The sequence below is a fragment of the Python bivittatus genome, unplaced genomic scaffold (genome assembly GCF_059951505.1).
Source record: "Python bivittatus isolate LINGU-HERP-01145 unplaced genomic scaffold, Pbiv_v1 ctg000440_np1212, whole genome shotgun sequence".
Classification (NCBI taxonomy): Eukaryota; Metazoa; Chordata; class Lepidosauria; order Squamata; family Pythonidae; genus Python; species Python bivittatus.
In genome coordinates this window covers 853,639-880,931 of record NW_028277063.1, presented here as the reverse complement: position 1 = coordinate 880,931, position 27,293 = coordinate 853,639, and the positions used below count along the sequence as shown (strand labels likewise).

At 44.1% G+C, this 27,293-nt stretch overlaps 1 protein-coding gene across 1 annotated transcript; it reads right to left on the bottom strand.

Annotated features, from left to right (window-relative positions):
* Positions 1-25,045, bottom strand: HSD3B7 (hydroxy-delta-5-steroid dehydrogenase, 3 beta- and steroid delta-isomerase 7). Its single transcript, XM_088142570.1, has 7 exons — positions 24,956-25,045; positions 22,894-23,058; positions 10,782-10,925; positions 4,924-5,032; positions 3,244-3,343; positions 2,318-2,480; positions 1-1,271 (listed from the first exon to the last, which is right to left on the bottom strand). Exons 1-7 carry the CDS (start codon positions 25,020-25,022, stop codon positions 847-849), a joined length of 1,173 nt encoding a protein of 390 aa, XP_087998696.1. The 5' UTR covers positions 25,023-25,045; the 3' UTR covers positions 1-846.
* Between the last annotated feature and the right edge of the window lie 2,248 nt (positions 25,046-27,293).

The window sequence follows — 27,293 nt, the reverse complement described above, 5'->3', positions numbered from 1 at the left end:
TGTGGTGAGAATAAAATATATTTATTTATTTGCTCATTTAACTTAATCATTTGCCACAAGGAAGGCTTTCCAGTCATATATTTCTATTGCACAATTCCTGCAAGATAATTCTGGCTAGAAAATTATACGGTAGCATCTTAATCTCCTTTCATCGTTATGGTCAAACTTTTATTGTGCTAAGCAAAGTCTATCTGCATAATCAGATAATTGATAACTGGTGAGATTATATTAAAACTTGGACCTCGATCCTTATTGCACTATAGAGGTGACTGAGGTAGGAAGAAAAACATGGAACTGGTCTGTAAGGGATGTGGAATGGAACAACAATCCGCCTTCCAAGGGGAAGGAATGATGCCAGGTGACCTTTCCCTACCCCTTTGGAGCGGGCTAAATCAACACAGTGAAGGCAAATGGAAAAATACACTGGGATAGGAGCAAGAAATTGATCTGGAATGTGTGACAGTTTGGAACTTTTGCAGGAAAAAAGTACTTGCTGAGCCGAGAATGATGCAGTGATGCATTCAGCCAAAATCTAAAACATATTTCTTTGGTAATGGCATTTGTGCATGGAAAACAGGGGGTCCACCCATTCCTTCCCATCCCTCTTGACGCACATCTGTGAATCTGTAGGCCTGCTGCCAAAGACCATCTGCTTTCTGTAGAGCGCAAGGGTAGGTCCTTTATATATCCCTAACCGGACCATCCCAAACCAGTCAAAATAGTGCCATAGCTTAATATCACAAATGTCCTGAGTTTGGCATATCTGTCATCCAGTGGCTTTCCTGCCCCAAACAGGGATTCCCTCCACAGCATTGCTCCAATCAGGTTTTCCTGTCCTGCCAGGGCCTATTTCCCCGCCTGTCTCTCTGCTCTGATCTCCTGAAGCCACCTGACCGTGCGATTCCGGCTCTCTTCCCAGGTGAAGTAGGGCTTGTAGCCAAAGTGCCGCAGGGCCTTGTCGGTCTGAACAGTGAAGGTGGTGCTGCTGATCACCAGGGTGTAGGGGTTGAGGAGCGGGGCATACACGCAGAAGGGCTTCAGGAGCCACTGCAGGAGACTGTTGATCAGAGCAATGAACTGCAGGAGAAGGAAAGGCAGCACGGGACGGGAGCCGAAGAGGCGAAAGCCACAGGGCCTCAAGAACTCCATGTTGAAGTCCTCGTAGCTCTTGTATGGAGAGTCATCGTAGCAGAAATAAACTTGGCTCCCGATGGTCGAGGAGTCCTCCTGGATCTTCTGAGCCACCAGCAGATGCATCCAAGCTACGTTGCCTACGGTGGCATTCATCCAAGGGGAAGGGGCAAGGAAGGAGAGAGAGAAAAAAGATACAGTCAAGGAGAGGGATGTTTCCAGCTGACACTGCTTTGGGGAAAATACAGAGATCAGAAGGGGGCAAAATAAAGCAGCCTTGTTTACTCAAGCCAACACAGTGTGGGTAAGATCTCAAATTTGTTTGTGAAAACAGTGCTTTGTACATTCTGTAAATTAAAACACGATACACTGTAACAGGGTGTGTGTGTGTGTGTGTGTGTCTATGCACACGTGTGTGTTTATTTCCCAGCTTATAGTTGGGGGGGGATTTTTGGGAAGGGGATAGGCATTACTCTTACTCATCCTGCAGCACAGATTAGCAAACAAATCCCGCAGCTAAACAAGTGGTTTTCTTAAAAAAATCTTTCTTACAACAGGGGTTTTCAAGTCGCGTGTCAGGATCCCCAAGGGAGTCATAAGTAACTTGTGGGGCTGATACATTTTTTTTTTAAAAAAACAATCTGATCAGGCTCGCCCAGGCAAAGTGCAAACAGTGTCAAGACTTGCTGCAGATGTTGTGCCTTCTCTTTTCATTTTACAAACTTTCCAAGACTGCAGAGGGTGGCTGCGGTCTTGGAAAGTTTGAGAAACGTTGTGAGACGTATTAGGGGTGTATTTGTTTCTCACCCAACCCAATGAAAACATTGCTTCTATTCACAGGGAGGGGGAAGTTTGCACAAATTCATTTGTTTTCAAGGACCCATGGTACCCTGAACTTTGAGAACCCGCCCTGAACAATATTTCAAATTCCTATGAATTCACATCAGGCTTATTTCTTGGGTCTGGAATTTACATTCAAGAAATCTGGTAATGGGAATAACCAAAATGGTAATGCAGAGACAGGGGCTTGACTGCCAAGGGTGGGGACGCTCGTGTCAACGGTTCTGAAGAGGTTCAGGACCTGATATAAAGAAGTGTGCATGTGCACACACATGCACAAGAAGAGTAAAAGTATCTGAATCAAAAAAGGTGGGTCTGGAATGCACCAAGCAGAACCACGACTTACCCACATAGACCCTGCCATGCTCAGTGGAGGCTGGGATGGCCCGGATCATGAACTTCTTTGTCACCAGCCCTTGCTCATAAAACTCCTTCATCAGCAGATGGTTCTCCCCATAGATGCCTGTTGGACGAAGGGCGCAAGTGACCAGCCGCTTCCCGTCTGGCATCTGCAGGAAAGAGAGATTTGCTACCTTCCCCAGTGGCTGACTGGCACATCTGAGCATCTTGTGGGTGGACCATCAAGACAAGTTAGAAGCAGGTGGCAGAGTCTTTATTCAGTTGTTGGTCTGCCAGATTTTTATCCCAAATTTCCTTGGAGATTAAGGCAAGGGATCTAGCCGTCTCTCCTCCCTGCTTCCTTTAACAACATGCCTGTGAGGTAGGTTGGGCCAACATAGAGTACCACCTGGCCCAAAGTCACTTCTCCTGTGAACTTCCATGGCTGAAGGTGGACTCAAACCTGGGCTTCCCCAGTCAGACTCCACGGACAACTCAGTGAGGTAGGCTGGGCCGAGAGGTGCCCCAAGGTCACCCAGTGAACTTCCATCATTGAGGATGGAGCTGAACCCGGGCCTTCCTTCCCCACGATATCCCACCGGCTCTCTTAATAAAGACTACAGCACTGGATCCAGGAGTCCAGGGTTCAAAGCCCACAGAACGACTGGAAAAACGACATGGGGATGGCAATGGAAGCTCAGCTCCTTCAAGCAGCCTTCTCCAGCCCTGCTCCCTGCAGGTATCTTGACCTGTAATGCCCATAATCCACAGCCAGCACACACTGCCTGGATTTTTTAAAGAGCACCAGTTTCAAGGAAACTGCTCCAGACAAAGGGACAGGCAGGGTTTTAAATGAGATGTTAAAAACCCAGCAGAGGCATTGCATGGCTGACCTAGAAGACGTTCTGACTCTTCTCTTGAGATCTAGCTTACCAGTCGCCCGTTGGCTTCGAGGACTAGCTGCTCAGCCTTGGCTTTGCTAAGTGGGTAAGGATGGTGATGGATGGCCTCGTATTCCGTGTCCTCGTTGCCCCTGCAAGCAAGGAAGAAAACATCCCAGGCAATCAAAACTCTGCGCTTCCAACAGGCTAGAAGAGAAACCAAGAGCGGTTCACCAGATTACAGTTAGCAAAGTTATGTATCTTAATGCACTTCAGCGCTGTACAATTACATCCAATGCAGTTGTGGCTCCTGTACCCTGCATTACATAGGACAGGACAAAGCTCCTGAACCATCAAATGATATGGGGAAGAAAACCGGGGGGGGGGGGGACCTGTTGCTTCCCGAGGCCCCCCCCCCCCATGATGGAAAGGGTTGTATCTAATAGGTTTTTCCTCTATGCATCCATTAAAGGAACAAGCACATCGCATCTGATTATTTTATCATTTCCACATCCCAGTCGCAACCTTCAGTTTTGATTCACGCTCTCGTTCCGGGACAGTTTCTTTTTAAAAAGATGAAAAGAGAAAAGTAAACATCAAAGGCAGTTTTCTTCTTCTTTCTCAAGAAGACAGTGACTCACCCTAGCCGGAAGGGGGGGATGTATGCAAAGATACGACCCTCGTGCATTTTAAATGGTACCATTCTTTCTTATTAAGTACATTAAGTACATGAAGTTGTTTTTGTTTGGGGGGTTTCTCTCTCTCTCTCTCTCTCTCTCTCCTTGGCTTGGGTGAAATAAACCGCACTGACAAATTTTCATATTTGCAAGCCTTGAAGTGACTCAGCTTCTAAACATGAACAAGAGTCAGGTTTCCTCACTTTTTAGAAGAGAGAGCGCAGAGCAGAGCCAGAACACTGGCCCACACCCATAGAGCGCGCTATGCCTTTAAAAATCCTGCCCCGTCTCCATGGTTACTGTTAGTAACTGTGTATCACTGTTGTCATGGCATTGCTAGGGGGAACCCCAGGGAAACCCTTGAGTGGGCCAAAACATGTGGGTCTGGCCTAAACCAGGGGAACTCCCTGTTATCTACAGCCAGCACTGACACTCGGTTAACTCTTTAGGTGTTCACTTTTATTAAAAACCAGGCAACCCGTGACCTGTCGGGTCACTGTGTCAGTGATATTTCCTTACCTCAGTGTTGTCCAAACTTGGCCACTTGAAGATGTGTGGACTTCAACTCCCAGAATTCCCCAGCCAGCCATGCTGGCTGGGGAATTCTGGAAGTTGAAGTCCACTCATCTTCAAGTGGCCAAGTTTGGACAACACTGCCTTACCTAAACAGAGAAACAGAATGGCCAAGGGCAAAAAAGCACTGGGAGTTTGACCACTTGCGACTTGCTGCCAGCTTCCCCACTGACTTTGGTAGCGGAAAGCTGGCAGGGAGGATCAGAAATCCATCCATCCTTCCTTCCTTCCTTCCTTCCTTCCTTCCTTCCTTCCTTCCTTCCTTCCTTCCTTCCTTCCTTCCTTCCTTCCTTCCTTCCTTCCTTCCTTCCTCCCTCCCTCCCTCCCTCCCTCCCTCCCTCCCACATATTCATTGGTGTTTTGGGCAACCCAAGGGGAAGAAAGTTCAACAGCAATTGCAGAAAAACTCCCCAGCTTGCTTCCTGGCCTGATGGAGCACAACATCATCATCATCATTTTTTGGAAATCAAAGGAGCCCATACCTGTAGAAAGGGTGGCCTTTTATGTTCGGTCCCACCACCTCCATGCTACTGGTGTAAATCAGGTATTGGGTTCCTTGCGTGACACAGGCCTCGATTACGTTCTTGGTTCCTATAGCAAAAGAGGGAAGGAGCAGGGGACAAGTTGAGGCAGAGAAGAAACGATGCAAGACATGGCAGTCAGCAACAGTCCTCACATGCTGGAAATGCCAGGACTGAAAAGGGGGGCATGGAATCTGTGGGGCTTTCATTCTGTAGGAACCAATCGCTTTTGCGCCTCATATTCCCACGTGAACCCAGAGGCAATGAGGGCCTCTCGCTTCTGCACATCTCCGAAAGTTGCAATGCAAAAAAGGGTGCAAATAAACATGTACGGCCTTTCGTGACTGAACACAATTATGCCCACACGTGCATGTGAGTTTCCACAAGGAATATTAAACATGATTTGCAAAGCAAGGCGAAAATAAGGCAGAACCAGTTTGCAAGCTTTATCAAAAGAACGACGCTGCCTGCTCTGCAGGATCACACAATCTATAATTGCATGACTCCTCCTTTGCAGCAGAGATCCTGAAAAGAAATAATTGGGGAAAGTCAAAGTTACTTTGTAAAAGCCAGGACAACCTTGGCCTTGCTCAAGTAGGCTTTCTTTGCAAATGAAGCCATTTTGGCTTGTACTGGACATTGCTTACGAATGATTCAGCTAGCTGGAAGACGTGTTACTATAATTCAAGATATGCGCTCCCTGAGAGTGGGTGCATGCCCCGCCATAGCCCAGGGCCTGGGGCAAGAGACAGGCCTTCAGGGCTGCCTGGAAGGACAGCAGGGTCAGCATGAGAATTTCCCCCTTTTGTTGCATGAAATACCACAACCGCACAGCGAGGTGCAAGCTATCTGATGGGCCGTGGGTCTTCCTGGACTGCAGATGTGAATGGTAACAGGAAAAGATTTGGGAAGGGTATAGTGGCAAAACACATTTCCCAAGTTCACAGCCCACAAGAAGCCTGAACGTAGGACTTCCAGAAGGCCCTTTGGGTAGAGCTGTGGGGCAGAGAGGCTGTATTCACCCCATGACACATATCCATGGTGAGTTCGGTTGCAGAAAACAACAGCTGCCTTTCCAATTTGGCAACATAATGATAACCTGATCCAGCCTAACCCCCAGAAGCTGAAGGGAGAAGAGAGATAATAATAGGACGTGGTCAGATTGCACAGCCAGTGAATGAGAAAAGCTGCCAGGAGTTCGTATAATCCCTTCTCATTCTAGCCCTGATCCTGCTCTTTCAGGGAAAAACATATCCCATGTTAAACTGATCATTTATGTCTTAGGTCAGTTATCTTTTTTTAGGTCTTTTTCCTCCTCCAAACTACTAATTCTGTGGGCATCACTGTATGCTATTTCAGTACATTCTTTTGACTAGAATCATTTTGAAAAAACTATCTTAGTCAATGCAAGGATAGCATTGTAATATACCAAGAGACTGGACCTTGGTCTGCTCAGTCTAATTTATGTACTGGGTTCCCACAAGCAAATTGTCAGTGTCAGAGAAAACTGGTGTGGGTCCTGGGTGCTGTGACCATAAACCAGCCATACCAGTTGGGTTTGCAGGTCACAGCTAGAGTGGTTGGCTGGTTTATGGTTCAGGGTGTCATGAGAAGGCAGCCAACAGAGGTTGCAGCACCCAGGAGACCCCACACTCTTTCTAGCGTCTGTGGCAGTGTTTCTCAACCTTAGCAACTTGAAGATGTATGGACTTCAACTCCCAGAATTCTCCAGCCCGCATGGCTGGCTGGGGAATTCTGGGAGTTGAAGTCCACACATCTTCAAGTTGCCAAAGTTGAGAAACACAGATCTATGGATTGGCAGAGGGAAGGGGTGGTGAGACAAACATCAGGTTTTTCAAGGAAGCAGCGATGGAACCATCAGAACGACTGAGTTCTAGGTGAGCTTCCTTTCATAAAAAACCCCGCAAGAATGACAGGTGTCAATCGCTGGAGGATCTGAGGGGCTCTCCTTTCTCTAGCTTGCAAATGAAAGTCTCCGTTTGTTTGCAATAGATTAATCCAGAGGAGGAGGATTTTACGGGATTGTAATACAAACTATTACATGATTTTGCTATTTAAACAATCTTGGCCTGGCCAAAAATATTTAGCATTTTGAAACAGAACTTGCAGGCTTACAGATCAAGCGCGTGTCAAAAGTCAACTCTCAGCGCAGGATTGCTGACACTCTGCATTCATTTGTTATTTGTTCTGGAGAACGTTTTTGAGCAGAGCTGCCTTGAATGTAAATCATTAACAATTCAAGGGAGACATTATCAGGAGTATTAGAAATGAAAATTGATGCATTTGCCGCTGCTGCTGTTTCTCATGACTGCTTGATAGGACTTTAATGTTGAATTATTTTTCAACAGAGGCCGGCAAATTTGATTTTGTGGACCCCTGAGAGGGTCCCAGAGGGCCTCGGACCACACTTTAAGAAACGCTGCTTTTGGGCAGCGTTTCTCTACTGCTGCACTTCAAATTGTGTGGACTTCAACTCCCAGAATTCCAAGAACCTTTAAAACCAGTGGATTAGAACAAGGGAGTTGCTGAGATTTAAAACCAGGACTCAGGGAAAGCCAAATGTAAATTCACCCTGAATGGCAAAGGGATTGAATGACCACAGCCCAGACGACCCTACCTCACAGGGTTGTTGTAAAAACAAAAAAAAGTGTCTCTTTAAAATATAATAAATAAAACAGCAGAGGAACCAGACTGGGCAGATCCCCTCTAAAGACCTCGCTGTTCTGGATCACAACAGACTGTGCTTCTGAAAATAATTGTTTTCTGGAATGAGGAGGAGTGATATCAGATTGATCCTGCTGAGCTCGAATAGGCACCAGTCCTGTTTGTCATCCTGACCCCTGAGCCTGCTGGTTGGTTCAAGCCTAAAAGCAAGTTTTTTAAAAGGCGGTTAAAGCAAAAGTCTGATGGAAGAGAACAAAAACCCTCTTGGATCATCTTCTCCGCTGGTTGTCTGATCCACCCGGGGACATCAACCATGCAAACAAAAATACGAAGATGCCTCACGCAGAGATCTTGTGATTCTTGCCCCTGGCTCATCCTGGACAAGATCTTGAAAAGCAAAATGTTTTTTTCCTCCCAAATATCCAGAGGGATTGTCCCTTTGGGCCTCTGGAGCCGAACCAAATGAACTCCAGGAAGGCCAGGAAATAGGCAAGGATACAAAGGGAATCGTTGGAGATTGGGCACACGGCAAAGGTGAGGGCACAAGCACGTGCCATTCCAGCTGGGGCACCCGACTAAGAGCTGAGCAAATTTCCTCAAGGCCAGGGTGGAGTCCAGAATCAAATCAAGTAAAATAACACAGGCAGGGAGCCAAGGAAAACTAGAAGAGACACTTCAAATATAAATTCTAAAGGTGAAATTCCATTGTATCCTATCCTATCCTTCAGTATTCGTATCGATACTGAATATCACTGATACGATCACACCCCACGTACCAGTTTGGAACAGGAATTACAATCTCAATGGACATTTTTTGGTGGGGGGGAGCTGGACCCAAAGCTTGTCCCCGTCTCATCTACCAAACTTTCACCAGCTCTCCAGCTCAAGCCTCCAAGAGGAGCTTCCCCAACCCCATCTGGCATCCAGGGGACTGAAGAAGACTCCCCCTGCCCCCCCGCCCCGGTTCTCACAAACCAGTTAAGCAAGTTATGAACTACAGCTCTTCCAGGCCTTTTCAGCCAGAGATATAAATGTTTTGTTCTTGGAAAAGTTGATTGGTATTTGTTGCACAAACAACATCGACAGCTTTCATTCCAATCATCTCATTTTCCTTTCCCATCTCATTCACTGAGTAGTTCTGGTTGTTTATTCCGTTCTACGTGGAATAAATCTCACGCTATCGTCGTCGTCGTCATCATCATCGAAAAACTATTTTAAAAGCAGGCAAAAGGAGTTATTTCATGTGAACAGTCCTCAGTTTCCTTGCCTAATATCACATGCACGAAAATCAGTGTAAGGTGTAGGGCCGTTCCCATGAAACCCTTTTTAAGAAGCCAATCCTTCTCTTAGTGGGACCAAAAGCTTTTAAGAGCGTAAGAACATAAGCAATGCCCCACTGGATCGTACCCCTGGCCCATTTAATCCAGCAGTCTGTTCTCTCAGGGCTCACCCAACTGCACAAGGTCTCCCAGCTGATGGCCGTCAGAGGCAGCCCCACTTCCCTCAAGGCTTAAGAGCCATTGATGCCCAGGACTTCCATGAATTGGCCCAACCAGTTTGGTCTAGTGGTGAAGGTGCTGGCCTAGAAACCAGGAGACTGTGAATTCTAGTCCTGCCTTAGGCATGAAAGCCAGTTGGGCGACTTTGGGCCAGTCACTCCCTCTCAGCCCAACCCACCTCACAGGTTTGTTGTGGTGCGGAAAATAGGAGGAGGAAGGAGTATTAGGAATGTTCACCGCCTTGAGTTATTTATAAAAATAATAAAGGCGGGATGAAAATAAACATCCTTTCTTTCTTTCTTTCTTTCTTTCTTTCTTTCTTTCTTTCTTTCTTTCTTTCTTTCTTTCTTTCTTTCTTTCTTTCTTTCTTTCTTTCACCCTCTTTGCAAGCTAGCCTAGCCGGTAGCCAGCACTGCATTTCAAAGTAACAAATTCCAAAGCTGAATTCCACGTTGTGTAAAAAAACCCAAAAACTTCCTTTTGTCTCCATTCTTCCAGGATTCAATTTCATTGGATGACTTCATGTTCTAACATGGTTTTTACATGATTCACCTACCGCCTCCTGAAAGATCAAAAGGGGAGACAGCCTTTTCTGCGGTGGCTGAAATGTATGAGAGGGGCCTATTTTGGCACCAGCTGAAGACTTTTCTATTTTCCAGGCTTTTTAAGTGCCTTTTAATTGTATTTGAATTCATATTATTTTAGATGTTGAATACTTTGCTGCCGCCTAGTTTTCATTTTGTGTTTTATTTGATTTTGTTGTATATATGTTTATATTCAAATTGTATCATTTGATAGGTTTTATTATAAACCCCTCAGGGAGCTTTGGCAACCAGATAGGCTAAATATTTTGACTGACTGACTGATTGATTTACCTGTAGACTTTAAGAGTGCTATCAAGCATATAGAAAGTACCCTAATTCCTATTGCTCTAATTCAGGATCCTGAAGCAAAGATCTCCTTTCCTAGCCGAGTGCTAAACAGACAAGTGTATTCTGGGTTCAGAAAAATTGCAAACAGATGGCTCAGGAAAGCTACGATGATTCATTCATGCCAACCCCACCATCCCTCGCCCCTGCTGACCACAGATGAAAGAGGCAAATTAGCAAAAGCCAAAACATTCTGGGAAACAAACTCTATTTTTTTAAAAACTGGGATCAAAGAAAAGAACCAAGCTTGGCCTAAGCCCTTGAAAGTATCTCAAAGTTTCTCCAGACGTTTCTCCTAAGGTATAAATTTTTTGTGTGACAGATGGAGCAAATTACACAATATACAGGAAATCACATGCACTTAATCTTAATTAAATGTAATGTAAAAAGAGCTTGCTCTGCTTCCATCTACTTCGTGCAGAAGAATCTTCCTCATGCGCTCAAAAGGCACTGCGTTGAAAGCCCCGTTCCACAAAATGGGTGGGTGTTGTGAGTGGATGCAATTATTACCAAATTCCATCAGCCTCCATCAGGCAAGCAGATTCAGCAAGAAAAGAGTTTTCCCCAGCAATCCGTTTGGTATCGCCTGCCACCCTCTTCTTGCTGAGACAAATTCCACAAATCCAGAAGGCACATCTTGATCTGATTTGGGCTGCGTAGAAAGAGAATCTGACCAGACCCTTGGAGGTTTCCCACCAAAACCTACCTTGCAGGTTAACCGCCATAATCTTCTCAGGCCGGACTCGGCCCCAGACGTCCACCAGACCGGCCGTGTGAATGACCACGTGGGCGCCTTTCACCGCTGCCCTCACGTCCTCTGGGTTGCTGATGTCTCCCTGGATCAGAGTCACTTTAATTTTCCAGAGCAAAAAGAGAGAAAGAGAAAGAGAGAGAAGGAGGGAGTGAATGGGGTTTTCAAGGGATGCTCAGAAGCCTGCACCACAGTGCAGAGAAAAAGACACAGCAACAAGAGAGAAACAACGGGATAGAACAGACCTTGTTGCATTTGTCCTCTTCCTTTCCCCAGGCAAGATCAGATGGGCAGAACAGAAACAAGAGGACATGGAGAACTGGGCAAAAGCTCCAAGGGGGCAGAGTTTGGAACATGGGAATGGTGCCTGAAAATGGCAAGCTGAAAGCATGCCAGAACTCAGTTCTGCATCTTGTGTCTTCCCACTAAGAATACTGGGAGCTCCACAGAAGCTTCTGTTCTGCCCTTCTACTCTTTACACCCCCTTTGGGGGTGGGGGGGGATGAGGAGCATGAAAAGTCATTCTAAAGTATCAGAAAGTTCATGGTGGCAGCAATAGCCGGCGGCCGTGTCTTTTAATTTTTGTATTGTCGTTTTTAACTTTACTTTTAACTTTGTTCGCCGCTCGGAGTCGCTTGTTGAGATGGGCAGCCATACAAATTGAATGAATGAATGAATGAATGAATGAATGAACAAATAAATAAATAAATAAAGTAGAACAGTGGCGGCATCAGCAAAGCATTGACCTGCCAAAGCAAGTGCTTGCTAGGATTAAAGCTTATGTCAAGAAAACATGGGGAGGAAGGCTATTAAAGAAGGAGGCATGATTAAGAATGCTTCCAAACTATGATTTGTTACCGCTTGAAGGGGGTTCAGGATCTGACTGATCTCACAGTATCATCTATTTTAGCAGTCTCTCTCAACCTCATCGGCTTTAAGATGTGTGGACTTCAACTCCCAGAATTCCCCCAGCCACACATCTTAAAGTCGATGAGGTTGAGAAACGCTGATTTTAGAGAGCTCACTTGATTATTTCTGACTCTGTTCCCTATGGATTTCCATTGGAGTCACTATGGATTTAGAACAACAGTCTCCAGAATGGGGGGCACACGCCCCAAGGGGAGTGGAAGACGATTTACTGGAGAGTAAAAAAAAAAAAGATAAGTTGTCTATTTATATTTATTATTTAATCTAAAAAAAGAGAGAGAGAAAGAAATTAAGCTCTACTCATAATTAATAACAGGATATACAAAATATCTGTGGGGTATGTTTTAGAATATATGTAATCTATTAGTACCATCATACGTATATGTATATTGTATAATTTCCAAATAAAGAAACATACACGTATTGGGGGGGAACCAAAAAAAGTTTACTGCTCAGGGTAAGGTCAACCCTGATCAAAAAAGGTTTGGAGATCATCAGTTTATGCAAGCTTCATTCCTTTTTCCTGCTTGCAAGAAAACTGAAGGTCTCAAAAATTCAAATAACTTTGTGGAGTCTTGGAGGGAAAGCGGGCACCTTCTGTGAATAACTGGATACAAAACCAGAAAATGAAAATGGTGTAGATTAGCAAAACCCAGCCTTCAATCCTCCTATGGTATTTCAATCTTCCTTACCGAGGTCCCTGTGTGCACATATTCTCAGTGATGTAAACGATTGCAACAGGTTACTCACAACTTGCATTAACCACCATGAGCTGAAAGTGACACCACACTGCTCCTTCAAGAGGAAGGAACAGACCCCAGCACAGTGATATCACAGGTGCTTCCTTCCCAAAACAGCATTGCCTTTGGCTTATACAAAACAGGAGGGAAAAAGCAAGAATTGTGCAGTGAGAACTCCAGACAGCACCATCCATAAAAAACATGGTAGAATTTTACACCCCTGGACAACAACATGGTACAATTCTAAAGCACCATGCTGGGGTGTATGTAGCAGTTAGCACTTATTCTCAAGTAGATGAGCAATTGTGGTCTCAGAATGCTAAACGTTTCCTCTTCCCTCCCCATTCCTTTTCCTTTTGTGTTATGTCTACTAACATCATTACCTTAAATAAAGGACTATCTTACTATGTAAGCCACTCAGGCTAAGAAGTGGGGCATAAATATTTGAAATAAACAAGCAAAGAAGCAAAGATATTTAATCAAGTTGCTATCTTTCCTAGATCTAGAGCTTGTCTTAAGCCCCATCTTGCAACACGGCTTGCATTTGATGCCCCAAACTTCAGATGAAGAATGTTGGCAACTTTTAAAAGAGATGGTAGTGTAATGGTATGTGGGAAAGACCTTGGGAGACAGGGCCAAGAGATACCACCTAGGGAACGGTCAGATAAGAGACTGCACAGCCCGCAAATGGATAGTGGGTGGGGCAAGAGGCTCCCTAGTTTCTCAGGCTGTAAAGGAGATGGGGAGAGATTTATGCTTTCACACTTGCAAGATTCTGCCAATGTAGCTTTACAATAAAGTAGAATTAGCTCATCTGGTTGTGATTCCTATCTAGTTTGGTTGTGATTCCTGTCTGAGCAAAGCTACTTTTGCAGAATTTTGCATCTGAGAAAGAAGGTCCCTTAAGAATTCACCCATGGACAAATTCTTTTATGTTTCATTCACCTGCTACCAAAGCTGCACGAGATAAGAAATAATTATTTGAAGCATTGCTGCCTCTTCCCTTGTAGACATGGCAAGGTCACGTTAGCAAAACACAACCTTGAGGTTATCTCAATCAATCGACTGTGGAAGAGGGGACTAAGAGCAGTCATGTGAGGCTAAGTTTAATTCAGAGAACTTAAAAATACGGTGACCCACTTCCTATTTTTGCTTTCTGACAGATGAAGCAAACCTCAAAATAGATTTTAAAATGCTGCTCTTTAAAAATAAGATAAGGGTTAAAAAAAAAAGAGAGAATTTGGGATTATGAATCATTCGACTCAACAGTTTCAGAATTAACTATTTTGAAGATCATACAAGTCCCATTTTGCTGCTTTGACAGTTTCGAGGCACACAGGACAATTTCTCTTTTCATTTTAACAGACGCAGCCTTGAGTTGGCCAACTTTATGAGTATAGTCTGTGTATTTTCCTAGCAACGAGGAAGTAACTTGCCACTGCTTTAGGCCAGAATATAATTAGAATTACACTACTCGTAATAATCGTCATCATCATTACTAGTAGTGTTAGTATTATTTCTCAGTCCATCCTATAGCTGGAATGGTTGTCTCCCATCCAATACAGTAACTAAATCTGACCTGGGAGTTGTATCAAGACTACTGGGGGACTCCGTGCCTCTCTTGGAGGAATCTCCTAATCAGGAAATTAAAAGTACTGAGGCTAAGCTTAGCCCTAACTCTGATGGAACTGGACACAACCTGGAAAGAACAAGATTAATAAGCACAGTCCAAACTATCGTTCTAAACAGTTGTCTGCAACTTGTGCCCTCCAGATGTGCAACCACAATTCCTCAGGACTCTGAGTTTTCCAGGGTTCCACCAATCTGAAACATATGGAGAACAACTGGGTTGAGTGTTGGCAAATGTTTTATGATTGTGTACGTGGGAGAATCATCATCGCATATGGGTTGAGATACTTGTTTCAGCTCTCTGAATTGACTTGCTTGGAAATGGACTGGTTACAATAGACTTCTAAAGTCTGATTGCACTCTATGCCTTCAGACAGTGGATTACGGGAGCTTCCTCAACTCTGACATACCAAGATAATATAGTTATTACCTCCACCTGACAGATAAGTGACTTAAACATTTTCTTACCCACCGTTTTAAGCTGGAAAGAGACAAGGAAGGAGTGTAGATTAAAACTCCTCAAAACTCTTTGTGTGATTAACCTGTGATTAACTTCTGTCCCTCGGAAGAGACAAGCATGGGACAGTTCTATGAGGAAGGTCACTTGGGGAAACCAGGAGAAAGCAGAGGGCTGAGACAGAAATGTAAAGAACATAAGCCACTGCATGAAGCAGTGGATGGGCATGGTAGAAATAAGTTGGGTTGCAAGGACAAAAGTAAAATGGAAGATAGAAGAGTAAACTAGTTTGAGTTAGATTTCCTTTTCTCTCCTGTCTATAATTTATTTTGCTTACTACTTCTTATTCTCTTCTGAGCTTTGCATAACATTGTTCACCCCAAACAGGAATAATGGGATACTGTGATGAGTATATATGCAGAATAAAATAGTAGTAGTAGTAACGGCTAGTCTAGCTTAAGACTGGTGATTTTTCAGGGCAGAAATGAGATCTATCCTGCTGGCTTTAACAGTAGCAATGGGATCAATCAAAGGAAATCCTCTTTCAGGTGGCTAAGTGGGTCACGGCCAGGGGAACGGGAAGACAAAGACACCTCCCCCCTCCCCCGGATTTTATGCAGCTTTATCAGGTTCAGAAAGTAATTCACTCTTTCTCTTCTACTGCGTAGTCCGGAAACCTTCCAGGAAATCCTGCCGTGACAATGTGCTGCAGAACACCTGCCAAGAACCAGCTGTCACAGTTTCCATGGCTGTTCCTGAAAAACTAATCTGTTCCCCGCCTTCAGCCATGAACCTGGATCTGCTTCGTTTTCCCTCCACCTGCCTTCCCCTGAGATCAGAAAAGTCCTCACGCTCATTTCTTTTAGTCCAGATGGGCAGAAGCTACACTCATATCTTCCCACCCTTTATTCACATCACCTCTTTGGGGGGGCTGGGGTCTTGGGAAGTACTGTCTTAGCAGCCCCCAAGCCAAGCCTGATTTCTAGAAACACCCTAATTACATGTCATTGGAACAGCCTTCCTGTAGCTGGCTCCAGGCTGAGGGACAGAAGATCCCACTTGGTTTCAGTTACAGCTGTCTGAATACAATGCTTCTTGTATAGCAAGTCCCAGCAATGCAGGAAATGTGTGAGAAATATATGAGAGCCAGGGGTTTTCACGGCAGAGATACCAGTGATGTCAACAGCCCATAACTGGTCAGTTTTAAGGCTAGGAAACTCGGGGCAAAGAGTTGACTGAAGGGGGGGAAATGAGCAAAAGGTTTAAACTGCCCTGGGTATAAAAGGGTGCTACACCCTCATGCTGAGAGAGGGCAATCACCCATCTAATGGGGCTTCATTCTGGTTTGCAATAAGAATTCAGCTGGCTGTACCATGCTCAGTTTCTGAGCAACTTCAGCTGAGTTCAAACCTATTAGTCTAGTTAAGCTGTGAAAAGTTGAGAGGCTGGAGATTTACAGCTGCATCCTGGTCAGAGACACTGGCAAAAATAGCCTTATTTCCCCACAAACATTGAGTAACTGAGGATGACAGCAGTTGCCCAAGGTCCCCAGCTTATGGCACCCTTTGCTTACATGGCTTGGTCATTTCAAAAAGGCACAGGAATGATATCTGATAATGGCCAGTTAAGTTAGGCCATTTTTCCATCTTCAAATCCTTCCTGACATTGCCTTGTTCACCTTAGTTTACTTGGTTCAGATCTGCTAGATCATGTTCTCTGGTTGAACAATGGAATATGAAATGTGCCATCTCTAAGAATGACCTCACTTCCTTTTTTTGTCTCTGGCGAGTGTATTCCCCGAATTGCCTCTACTTTCTCTTTTCAGCATCCTATAATGAACCCTAAATGACAGCTGGATTTATAATGAAACCTAAGCCGAGCACTGAAGAATTGATGCCTTTGAACTGTGGTGCTGGAGAAGACTCTTGAGAGTCCCCTGGACTGCGAGGAGGTCAAACCAGTCAATCTTAAAGGAAATCAACCCTGATTGCTCATTGGAAGGATCGATAATGAAGCTCAAGCTCAGATACTTTGGTCACCTAATGCGAAGAGAGGAGTCTTTGGAGAAGACCCTGATGCTGGGAAAGATTGAAGGCAAAAGGAGAAGAGGACGGCAGAGGATGAGATGGTTAGATAGCATCACTGAAGCAATGAGCATGAAACTGAGCAAACTCAGGGAGGCAGTGAAGGACAGGAAGGCCTGGCGCAATATGGTTCATGGGGTCACGAAGAGTCGGACACGACTTAACGACTGAACAACAACAAGCCAGTCACTACTTTCTGTAGATGCTCCTCCCGGCTGGCCTTATAAACTATTATTCCTCTACGTACACTTCACACCATCTTCCGCGACCTGGTAAGACTCTATCCATGGAAGATAGCAGGGGTTTCAGGTAAACCAGAAACATTTAGGTAAACTGGAAGAACCCTTGTTAAGCTACAAAAGCTATCTTTACAGAACATGACAGTAGTCTTTTGCCAAATCCAAGCTGGTTAAGTACTATCTAACAGGTTGTCCATTTTCAGCAGAGATGGCTATCAAATGTAGCCACCTGATTCTCTAAAATCTGCATAAAACCTTCCTCATCAGATTTTGAAAGTAACAGTAGAAGACGACCATGGACTATACAAGTAGTCCTCGACTTATGACGGCAATTGGGACCAGAATTTCTGTCACTAAATGATGTGGTCGTAAAGTGCGACTGGACTGCTTAGCAACAGCAGTCCCTGCAGTCCCCGGTTGCCGTTGTTAACCAAATCCCACAGTCATTAGGTGAGGCAACTTCCTGCTGGCTTTCCACAACCAAGTCAGTGGGGAAGCCAGCAGGAAGTTGGAAGTCTCAGATGGCTTGCAAGCAGGCCGGCAGGCAGATAAGTGGCTGCTGTAGGGTAGGGGAGGGCACAAGGGGGTGTCCGAGGGTCCGAGGGAGGCATGGCAAGGCTTGGGGAGGGTGGGCGAGGGTGTACAAGGGTACAAGGGAGGGTCGGGCAGGTGTGCGAGGGTGCACGGGTGGTATGGTGAGGGTCAGGGAGGGTGCATGAGGGTGTGTGAGTGTGTGAGGGAGGCATGGCGAGGATCGGGAGGGTGTGTGAGGATGCGTGAGTGGCTGGTGCGGTGCAAGCACAGAGGGGCTGCAGGAGAGTGTGCAGATTGGGGACACTTACCGCAGCAATTTGCAACCTTCCCCACTGGCTTCCCCACTGACTTTCTGGGGAAGCTGGCAGGGAAGTTTGCAAATGGCGATCACATGATCACGGGATGCTGCAACCTGTCATAAGTGTGAGCTGATTCCCAAGCGCCCAGATTGCGATCATGTGACCGCAGGGGTGCTGAGATGGCCAGAACTCTGAGGACTGGTTGTAACCACCATTTGTTCACTGCCATCGTAATTCTGAACAGTCACTGAACAAATGGTCATAAGTCAAGGACTACCTGTACAAGGGTTCAATTTCCCTAACTGTAACATTTTTGTGATATCTTTTTCTACTACGCCTTGTAATCTTTCTGGTATTCAATATGGTGTTTTGCTGGATAGGACATGCTTCTCCAGAGTCTATGTTATGTTCAGCCATGGATGTAGGTCTGGTTTAGTTGAAAAAACTTCTAAGAACTTTAATGTCCTTGTTTTGAGCAGAGAACACATCTGTACTGATTTCTTTGGGCTGTCCAGAAATTCAGAGAGTTGGTCTTGTAGCTGTATGCATGACTTTCTCTGGACCAACAGAGGATCCTTCTTGCCATAAGGCTTCTGTAGAAGGTCTACATGGCAGATCTTTCCTTCTTCCATCTGTCTCTATCTGATAGTTAGCAGGTCCTATTTCCACTGGCATCCTTGGCTGAGCAGCATCAGTAACACCAGTTCCCCAATTCCTCAGGTCTTTTCCTAGTTTTCCAGTCATACCATCATACCTACTTCTGGTGGGCCACTGTATAGTACTCCTGGGCCAGTTGTGTGATTGTATGTAACATCTCTCAGGGCAAGATAGACAGACAGACTTGCATCCTCTCTCTCTCCTCTACATCCACTCCCCCCCCCCCGCTCATTCTATTGCATTATCTCATCTTTCGCTTGTTATCTATAATTTGCTTTATAATCTCTAGCCTTCCCCTTGGCTGCTTGCAAAAGAACAACTCAGAAAGACTAAAGCCTTTAGACACTTGGGGTACTAAAGCCATCTATCCCAAGGTTTAGGACCCCATCTTGCTGTAAAGAACCACAGAGATGACCTTGGAGAAATTAGGCAGAGATGACATTTACAAAAATATGCTTTCAGCCTGGGAAAGAGAGGAAGCACGAGAAAGCCACTCAGGCTGGCGCCACCCTCATTCACTGGGGTATAAGAGGGAGGGAAGGAGAATTTCAGCCAGGCTTTCAAGAATGTGTTACTACAGCTGATGTTAATAAGTAGAGTTCCAGTCAGACTTATGAAGTCTGTTTCCTGACCTGGCCTACCTTGAAGGGCTGAGAGCTGCATTCTTTCCAAGCATGTTTGAACTTTGGTCCATCCACCCAATTAAACTATCAACCCAGGGATGATAAGGACCAGACTGAAGCCCAGTGATACATTGAGAAGAATGTCACGTATGAAGCATCCTTCAACGGCCAAAGGAAATGACACATAGTTACTAGGATCTCCTTTATGCACATGGGAGCCAGAGTTCACAATTTCTCCCAACAGAGGATCTATGATCAGCTTGTTGGCATTCGCCAGCCTCTGGGATGGGGGCCACATTGTTTACAACTGTTTGTAAAGAAGGAGATGGTGCCTAATGATGACCTATTACAGTATAGAATTTAAATTAAATACTACAGTGTTCAGTATTGACCCAACAGATCTCAGTGGCATTCCTATAATCCTATAATTTCTTTATCCAACTCTTTTGATCATGCAAAGTGGATGGATTTTTTTTGCTTCGCTTCCTAGAATCAAAGTTAAGTACATTTTCAAGGCTGAGCATTGCTTATCCTGGACTGAAACCAAACAGGGCTGGTTTTCAGCAAAATCGGGAGAGGAAGGAGACAAAGTATGAGTTGGCACCATCTCAGTTGAAGTCAATCCTATCGGGCATTGATCCCATAATGTCCTTGCCGGCCTTTTGTATTTTCCATATTTTCCCCTCTTCCCAATTCCTGTTTATCATCTCTCTACAGAGCTGCCTGCTACTGAGGGCTGTTTGCACTTTGCCAAATATATTTTGGCAGGAAAGCATCTGGTTGAAGGATGCAGGCCAGGCGTGTGTCTGAGAGCAAACCACAACCATCTGGGGGTTTTTTTGTTCTGTTTTTTTTGCCTCTGACCCTCCGCTGCCTCTTCTTCCATACGCACACACATATTCACAGCTGGCTTGGCTTCCTATTGTTTTCTTCTCTTTGTTCCACCCCAGAGGTCTCAGGTAGGGCAAAGCACTTTGCGTGACTGAACTTTCTTTAGATACTTTAGAGAAGTATCTGATTTCAGGATATCATTGTGCTTTTAGCAACTGATCAGCAGCTCTGAGGCTGCCAAGGGGTAAAGTGATGAAGGCAAGCCATATTGGTGGCTGTTTTATGGAAGATGCATTCCTGGGCTGGATAAGGCCACAGAGCTTCCATGGCTGAACACAGACTAGAACCCTGAGTCTCTCCAACATCCTAACCACTACACCAATGTTGGTTCTCTATTTTTATTCACAAATCAAATCGTGTACGGTTGTAAGCATACATATTCTGAACAGGAAATACTGTTCCACCATAAGAATGTTAGAATAGTTACATTGGCTCAGGCCAAGGCCATCTTAGTTCAGCATGTTGTTTCTCAGCGAGGCCAACCAGATGCTTCTCAGGTCTCACAACTGGGAGAGCGAGGTCTGCTCTTCTCCCAACCTTGTTCCCCTGCAACTGATTATTTAGAAGCGTACGGCCCTCAACCTGTAACCTGAGGTAACACTGAGTCTTGAAGACCAACAACCCTTGATAGATCTGTCCTCCATGAATTTCTCTAATCCTCTTCTAAAGCTATCCAGGCTTGTGGCTATCACCATGTCTTGTGGTAATGAGTTTTGCAGATTAATTATTGTGCTGTTCTAAACCTCCTGCCAGCCAGCTTCACCAAATGAGTCCTGGTCCATTTTTTCCACACCATGCATGATTTTAACCCCCTCAAACATGTCCTCCCCCCATCGTCATTTTTCCAAGCGAAGGGATCCCAAACATTCTAGCCTTTGCTCATAAGGAAAATGTCCAAGCCTGTTGCTAGTTTTGGTCGCCTTCTGCATTTTTCTACCAAGATGGCAACCAGAACTGTACACAGTAAGAGAGGACCTCTATCAGGAGGGGAGGATCTTGAACTCCCAGAATTCCCCAGCCTGTGTGGCTGGTGCTAAGAAGTCTGGGAATTGAAGTCCACCTAGTAAAATAATATTATGGGGAAGGCCAGCATATATTAGTGGCAACAGGGCACTGAATAGAATATTCTAGCAAGAAATCATGAACAATTTTGGATGTGCTGGACCCAAAGCCCGCTGCTTCCCTTCTCAGGACAGGAGAACTGCCTATGTTAACTTGAGGCTGGTCCCACTGCAACCAGTTGGGTGGGGGGATTAAAATACACGTACACTGAAGACTAAAAGAACTCGCTCCCATCTGCCCAAGTGAGCCAATAGGGGCTTGGTTTACCACATCATTTTTTCCAAGTAGGGTTACTATTTCCCTGAATAAAAGGTTTCTTTTAAAATATGCTCCAATGTGCCAATTTTTGCTCTGCCAAAGTGATTCAAAGGTCAGGCAACGGGGGAAAAAATGAATTATATTATTGACTGCCAGTGTGCATTCCTAAGTCTTTGAGCTACAAATCATATAGACAGACTGTAGTTCATAAGCTTATTTTTGAAGAGACTGCTTGCTTCTGCTAGAGAGAAAAATGAAACCAGCTGTATTTTTTTTTTTTTAAAATGAGGACCTTTGGATCTGAAGGTGCATGCATCATTTAAGAAACAGGACTTTAGCCAAAAAACCTAATGAAAATTAGCATTGTTTTGGCTGTTAGACTGTAAAACATACACTCATCACCAAGATCAATGGAAAAAATATTTAATTTTCTGCTTATATAAAAGCTTACAATTTAATCCAGGGCTCTGTAAGAAAATCTGGCATAATAAGACAGAATAACAACTGCTCAAGGACTAGATCAACTTTTTAAAGTAAATCTTATTTTAATAGCTGTATTTTTACAGTTTTTATAGATTTTTTTAATGGCAGATAGATTTTTTTTATAATATTTTATTAAGATTTTAAAGATACATATTTAAAAGTTAGAAATGAAAAAGAAAATTTGAAATACAAAATATAAGGAAAAGAAAAAGTGAGGTAAAGTAAAAGAAAAAAAGATATAAAAAAATAGATAACTTCTAATCTATCTCTGGTCTTAGAAATAATAAGGCTATCCTAAGTGCTAGTTTTTAATACATTAAATAGGAATAATTCTTTGTCTAAACATATCCCATTACATTTTTAATCTAATCTTCAAATCCCCATGTAAGCTTCACCCCACCTGCATTTTGCAAATAGTCCATCAATGGTTTCCATTCTTTAAAGAATATGGCAGATAGATTTAGTGCCGATTGTTTTATCAAATTATTTTTACTGAAGATTGCTTTAATGTTCTTGCTTTTTTGTATTCTGCTCTGGGCTCTTTCGGGAGAACGAACAGTATAAATATAAAACTAATAATATAAACAAATAATAACTTGGAAAGAAGAAAGGATGACCTCTCCTCTCTACCAAATAATGACAAATAACATTTAACCACCAGCAATTTGGGGGACAAAGTTTTCCAAGGATCCAGGCTTTTGTTCAAATGTCTTATGAGCTCACAAATTTCATTTGCTTCCTAAAATCATTAAAAACAAAGGATCTAAACAAATCACACAGCAAAAATAAACATTTGGGCCCCTCTAATGCTGTTATCCCAATGGTATTATCATGCCCAAGCCAGGAATATTGAAACATGAAGATCCTCTTGTATCGGGGAGTGGTCAGCATAAGGGATACTAGATAAATTATTGAATTATTAAATTTTGGGTGATGGGGATAAGCCATCTATAATTGTTATGAACAGATGACACAGAGAAATAATAAATAGAGTGTCAGTGCCCAATTCATAAACCTGCCGGCCTCTTTCTCTCTGAGCCCTCTAGCTTGTTGGAAGCACAAATGCACATTTATTCAGACAGATGTTGGTAACTCAGATATAATGCTTTTTAATGCAAGTGAGCACATACCAATGGCCAGGTCACCAGAACCTCCCTGCACATAGAAGGAAAGGGCCAACTCACCTCTGTCCAAGCCGCTCATACTTTCATCCAAATGCAAGTCAAAGATCCGTACTTGGGCAAGATTGGGTTCGTGTTCGAGAAGCATCTCAACCAGATGTTTTCCCAGGAAACCACAGCCTCCCGTCACCAGATAGATCTGGTTTTTGCTAGCCAACCTCATTTGTTCTGGGGAGGAAGAACCATAAAAGGCACACTTAAAATGGGACTACAGAAAGTCGGAATGAGTGAAAGAAGCAAATGAACAAAAGCTGAGAAACCAGATTCCCAGGTGGCGATTAAGAATATTTGTTCAAGAGAATCCATAAGGGCCACATGTGTCACATATGAGAAAAAGGAAGGACCCTGAGACTATACCCAAGGGGGAGGGGAAAAGGTTTATTGGAGTAAAAATGACTCACTGGGATGCATTGGTCCTCTCCCACTGCTTCCAGGAATGCGCTGACTTTCCAAATGGCCATTAGAAAGGCAGTGAACCAAGAGCCACGGATCACCAATGACTTTCACGCTATATTGCTCCTAGAGACTGTCTCATATAGAGTTGGCATGATGCCTAGCAGTAGAAGAACAATAGCTCTCCTAAATGCCCAAGCCCTCCAAATTTGAGTATTTTCCTAAATTGTCTGTTTTGGAACCTCTGGATGTAGCCTGTGGCGAGGAGGAAAAATGGGGTTGAACCAACTCTGATTGCGGGGGGGGGGGCTTGTCCAAATATTGCCCCATTTAGGCCTGAAATCCATAGGATTATTTATAAGCCAAGCAATTTACTATATTGCCTCTATTTAGAATCAAGTACTATGGGACTTTTCATGCCAGAGGCAGAACTAAAAGAAATACTATATTACACTAGAATGATAACTCTGCGACATATTTGTAGCAACGGGCTGTTGTTCTGTGTTGTTAGTCTCCATTTGTGTTAGTTAAAAAAAAAAAAAAAAGAGGACTTTGAAGCAGTTTAGATTAATTTGCTTATGATCTTGTTTTCCAAGTCTTCTTCCTTTAATGTTAGTCTTTTATGACACTGCGAACACAGTTCTAAGAATACATTTTTTCCTCTTAGTTTGATTTGCTCAAAAAGCCTCCCCACAATAGTCAATTTTGCTCTAGATGTTGAAAACATACATTGTAAATGAAAGAACGTTAGCAAATACACCTGCCTGACCAATGTTAATGCTACGCAAAAGGAAGACCGGTAATTGCAAGCTACCTCTGTATTGATCATTTGGGCTGCAAACATGACGCTAGGGCAGTGTTTCTCAACCTCAGCTACTTTAAGATGTGTGGGCTTCAACATCTGGCAGGCTGGCTGAGGGAATTCTGGGAGTTGAAGCCCACACATCTTAAAGTGGCTGAGCCTAAGAAACCCTGCACTAGGCAAATCTCACCTGAGCTGCAAAACTCTGCCTCACCACTAGATGGTACAAAGAGAATGTTCTGTAACTCTTTGCTGCCACCTGGTGAGTATCTGGATTCTTGCAGATCAGGTAGCCCACCTTGAGGCCGTGGAGCAAATCCCTCTTCCCTTACTCCATTTCCAGGCCTATTTTGCCAATTTAGTTCAGTCCCTGAGAAATGCTCCAAAGAATTTCTGCACAAGCAGGAAGTCACCAATTTGAAATAACCCTTCAATATCAAGTCCTCAGGTCTTTCAAAAGAGCCACAGCATTGCACACAAAGCGCCCTTCTCCCCCCACTCTCTCTCTTTCTCCTCTTTTTTTATCTTTCCACAAACAGAAAAAGTCAGCGTGAAGGGAAGCCAGACCTTTAAAAATATACCTGTCTTCTCCAGCCTACCACCTTCCAGATGTAGCCACTCTTAACGCCCCACAGAGGAGAGGAGAAATGCTAAGAGCAAGGGAGAAAGCAAACTGAGGCAAGCAAGCTGTAAATGAAAAGCAGAACCAGGCTGCCCTCCACCAAAGCCAGCCCAGATGGTATTCTCATTTCTGGCCAAACCTAACGGGTACAAAAAAGGAGAAAGAGAACCAGATCAACAACTGGGATTCCTGGTCTTCCCCAGACAGGAAAGGGTTGTGCTCATCAATGTGGGTGGCAGTTCTCTAACCTCCAATTCCTGATTGCTTTCCAGAGATGACAGTTAAGGATGTCCAGAGAGAGACTGTGCTACACATGCCAAAGGAGGCTCCAGCTGGATTTTGGAGGCAGGAATGTCAGAGGCTCAGCTGAAATCTACACTGTGCTCTCAGGCTGAACCTCCCACAGTCTTTTCACCAATTACCGGATGATTTGAGATAACTGCAACCCCAGCCTCTAAGATTTGTTTGCTAAGCTCCCGCCAGCAGACAAGTTAATATTAAAATGATATGATGCTGGAGTCTTTCCTATCTCTGTTTAAAATTGTTCGGCATCACAAGCAAGAACGGCGCTCTTAGCCTAGACGCCAATTTCGTTTTGTTGCTTAATTGGGTCTCAGTATCTGGCCACCCAGCAAAACACTCTAACCAACCCCGCAAGCATGATGTTCTGGGGAGGAATGCTGGGAATGATGGCTCAGCAGTATCTGGAGAGGTTTTTGAGTTCAATGCAGGCCAACCCCAGAGATACGTGACCTACTGACTAGTGATGGCCAGCCTGAGCTATATGACTGATGATTCTGGATCAGGAGTGCTGGAAGCCAGAAAGAACTTTCCATCACAATGGTCTCCTATCTTCCTCTTGCTCAAGGGATGAGCTCTGTCTTGTGAGAAAAAGTTCTGGCTTCAGTCCCCAGGACAGGTGCTAGTGAGGTGTCCAAGAGGTATCCCTAGGATACTAGAATGATACTGAGGGCTGTCAGCCCAAATAGTTGGCCCTTTGGGGATTTTCTTGGCATTGCAGGGAGGTAAAGAAACCAAATGGGCCTTAGGCCTTACATAGATTTCAGGAACGCAGTGTCCCTTTTTGGGGGGGGAGGAAGCCCCCCCTGGAAAATCACCATTTTACCACCAAATTCTGGCCTTCTTTGATCTGGGGTGTTTCGGCAGATGGAAAGTGGGCGCTGGAGGGGTCAAAGATGGCTTATCTACACCAAGTGTAAACAATACTCAGCTAACAAGACTTGCGACCTGATTTTGTTCAAGGTGGTTTCCTTGGGGGTTGGGGGGTGTTCACAGATCTGCTTGCTACTCCAGAACAGAGCATCTTAAAGAAAATACTTAAAGTACTAGCAAAGCCTTCAAACAGAGAGCGTATTATCAGCTTGCCCAATTCAAATACAGCTCGAGAAACTACGTGGTTTTAAGCATGAAGCAATACAACGCTGCCTCTATTATCACGTACCAATCACCAAGAGAGCAAAGATTTGCTTTTTATTTTTTTGCTACTCCAGGAAAATGTTTAAGAAATTTCCCCAGAAAGACCAAGGCTCATATAACTTAGATAATAAGAGAAATGAAGTCAGATTGTTTAGTTGTTTAATTCCAGGAATTACTGTTTCAACCTACTCTTACACAAATTAAAAGAAAAAGGAAAACAATGAACTGAGCCCCAAGCAAGTATATCTTGCCTATATAAAGTATAAAGATGCTAGCAGAATTATTTGCAACCGTCTTAAGAGCAGCGTTATTTTAGACATGCTCTTTTTAAAAATCGCCATGGATTTTATTTTGGCCTAAAATTAACTGGTAAAGATCCAGATGTTACATTTACTTTGATTATTTAAATTAACTAATTTTAAAGATAAATATTATGAAATGGCATTAAAGAGACTATTAAACCTTGAAATGTTACAAATTCCCAAGGCCGCATGTCATGCACATGGTGTAGGCAAGATTTACATGAACGCATTAGCACAAACAATGAACTAAACCCTTTAAAAGCCTTACCAGCAAAATCTAAACGATGAAAACATCAAAAACCCTTAACGAGCAAGCAAAAGAAAGAGGCGGCCGCTTACTTATTCAGTAGTTCACTGGATGCAAACTTGAACCTCAGTCTGAGCTACCACGCGCAGAAATGTGGCTTGGTTCAGAACACCAGGCGCACCTCAAGCTCTCATATAGGAGCGCAAAGAGGAAGTGAGAAAGAAAGGAAGTCCTGCCATGAGAAAGGTGAAATTACTACTCATTTCCTTCCTTCCAGGCTAAGTTCCCATCACTATCACGTATGCCTGGAATCATGGTTCACAGATGGCCAACCAGTTGCCCTCCAGATGTTTGGAGAACTTCCCCCAGCTCTAACTAGCTCAGTCCAAGGTTAGGAAAGATGGAGCTTACAGTCCAAAATACTTGAAAGGTACCATGTCATCTACTGTTAGTGGTTAAGAAACAATTGTGGACCTCCTTCTGTACGTTCTGCATGCAAGTTAGGCTCCCTTGAGTTCTCATTTAGAGTAGAAGGACTGGGGACAAATCAAATAAATATTGCTGAAGTTCCCCCTGGCCTGGTTATTCCCCAGCTGAGCT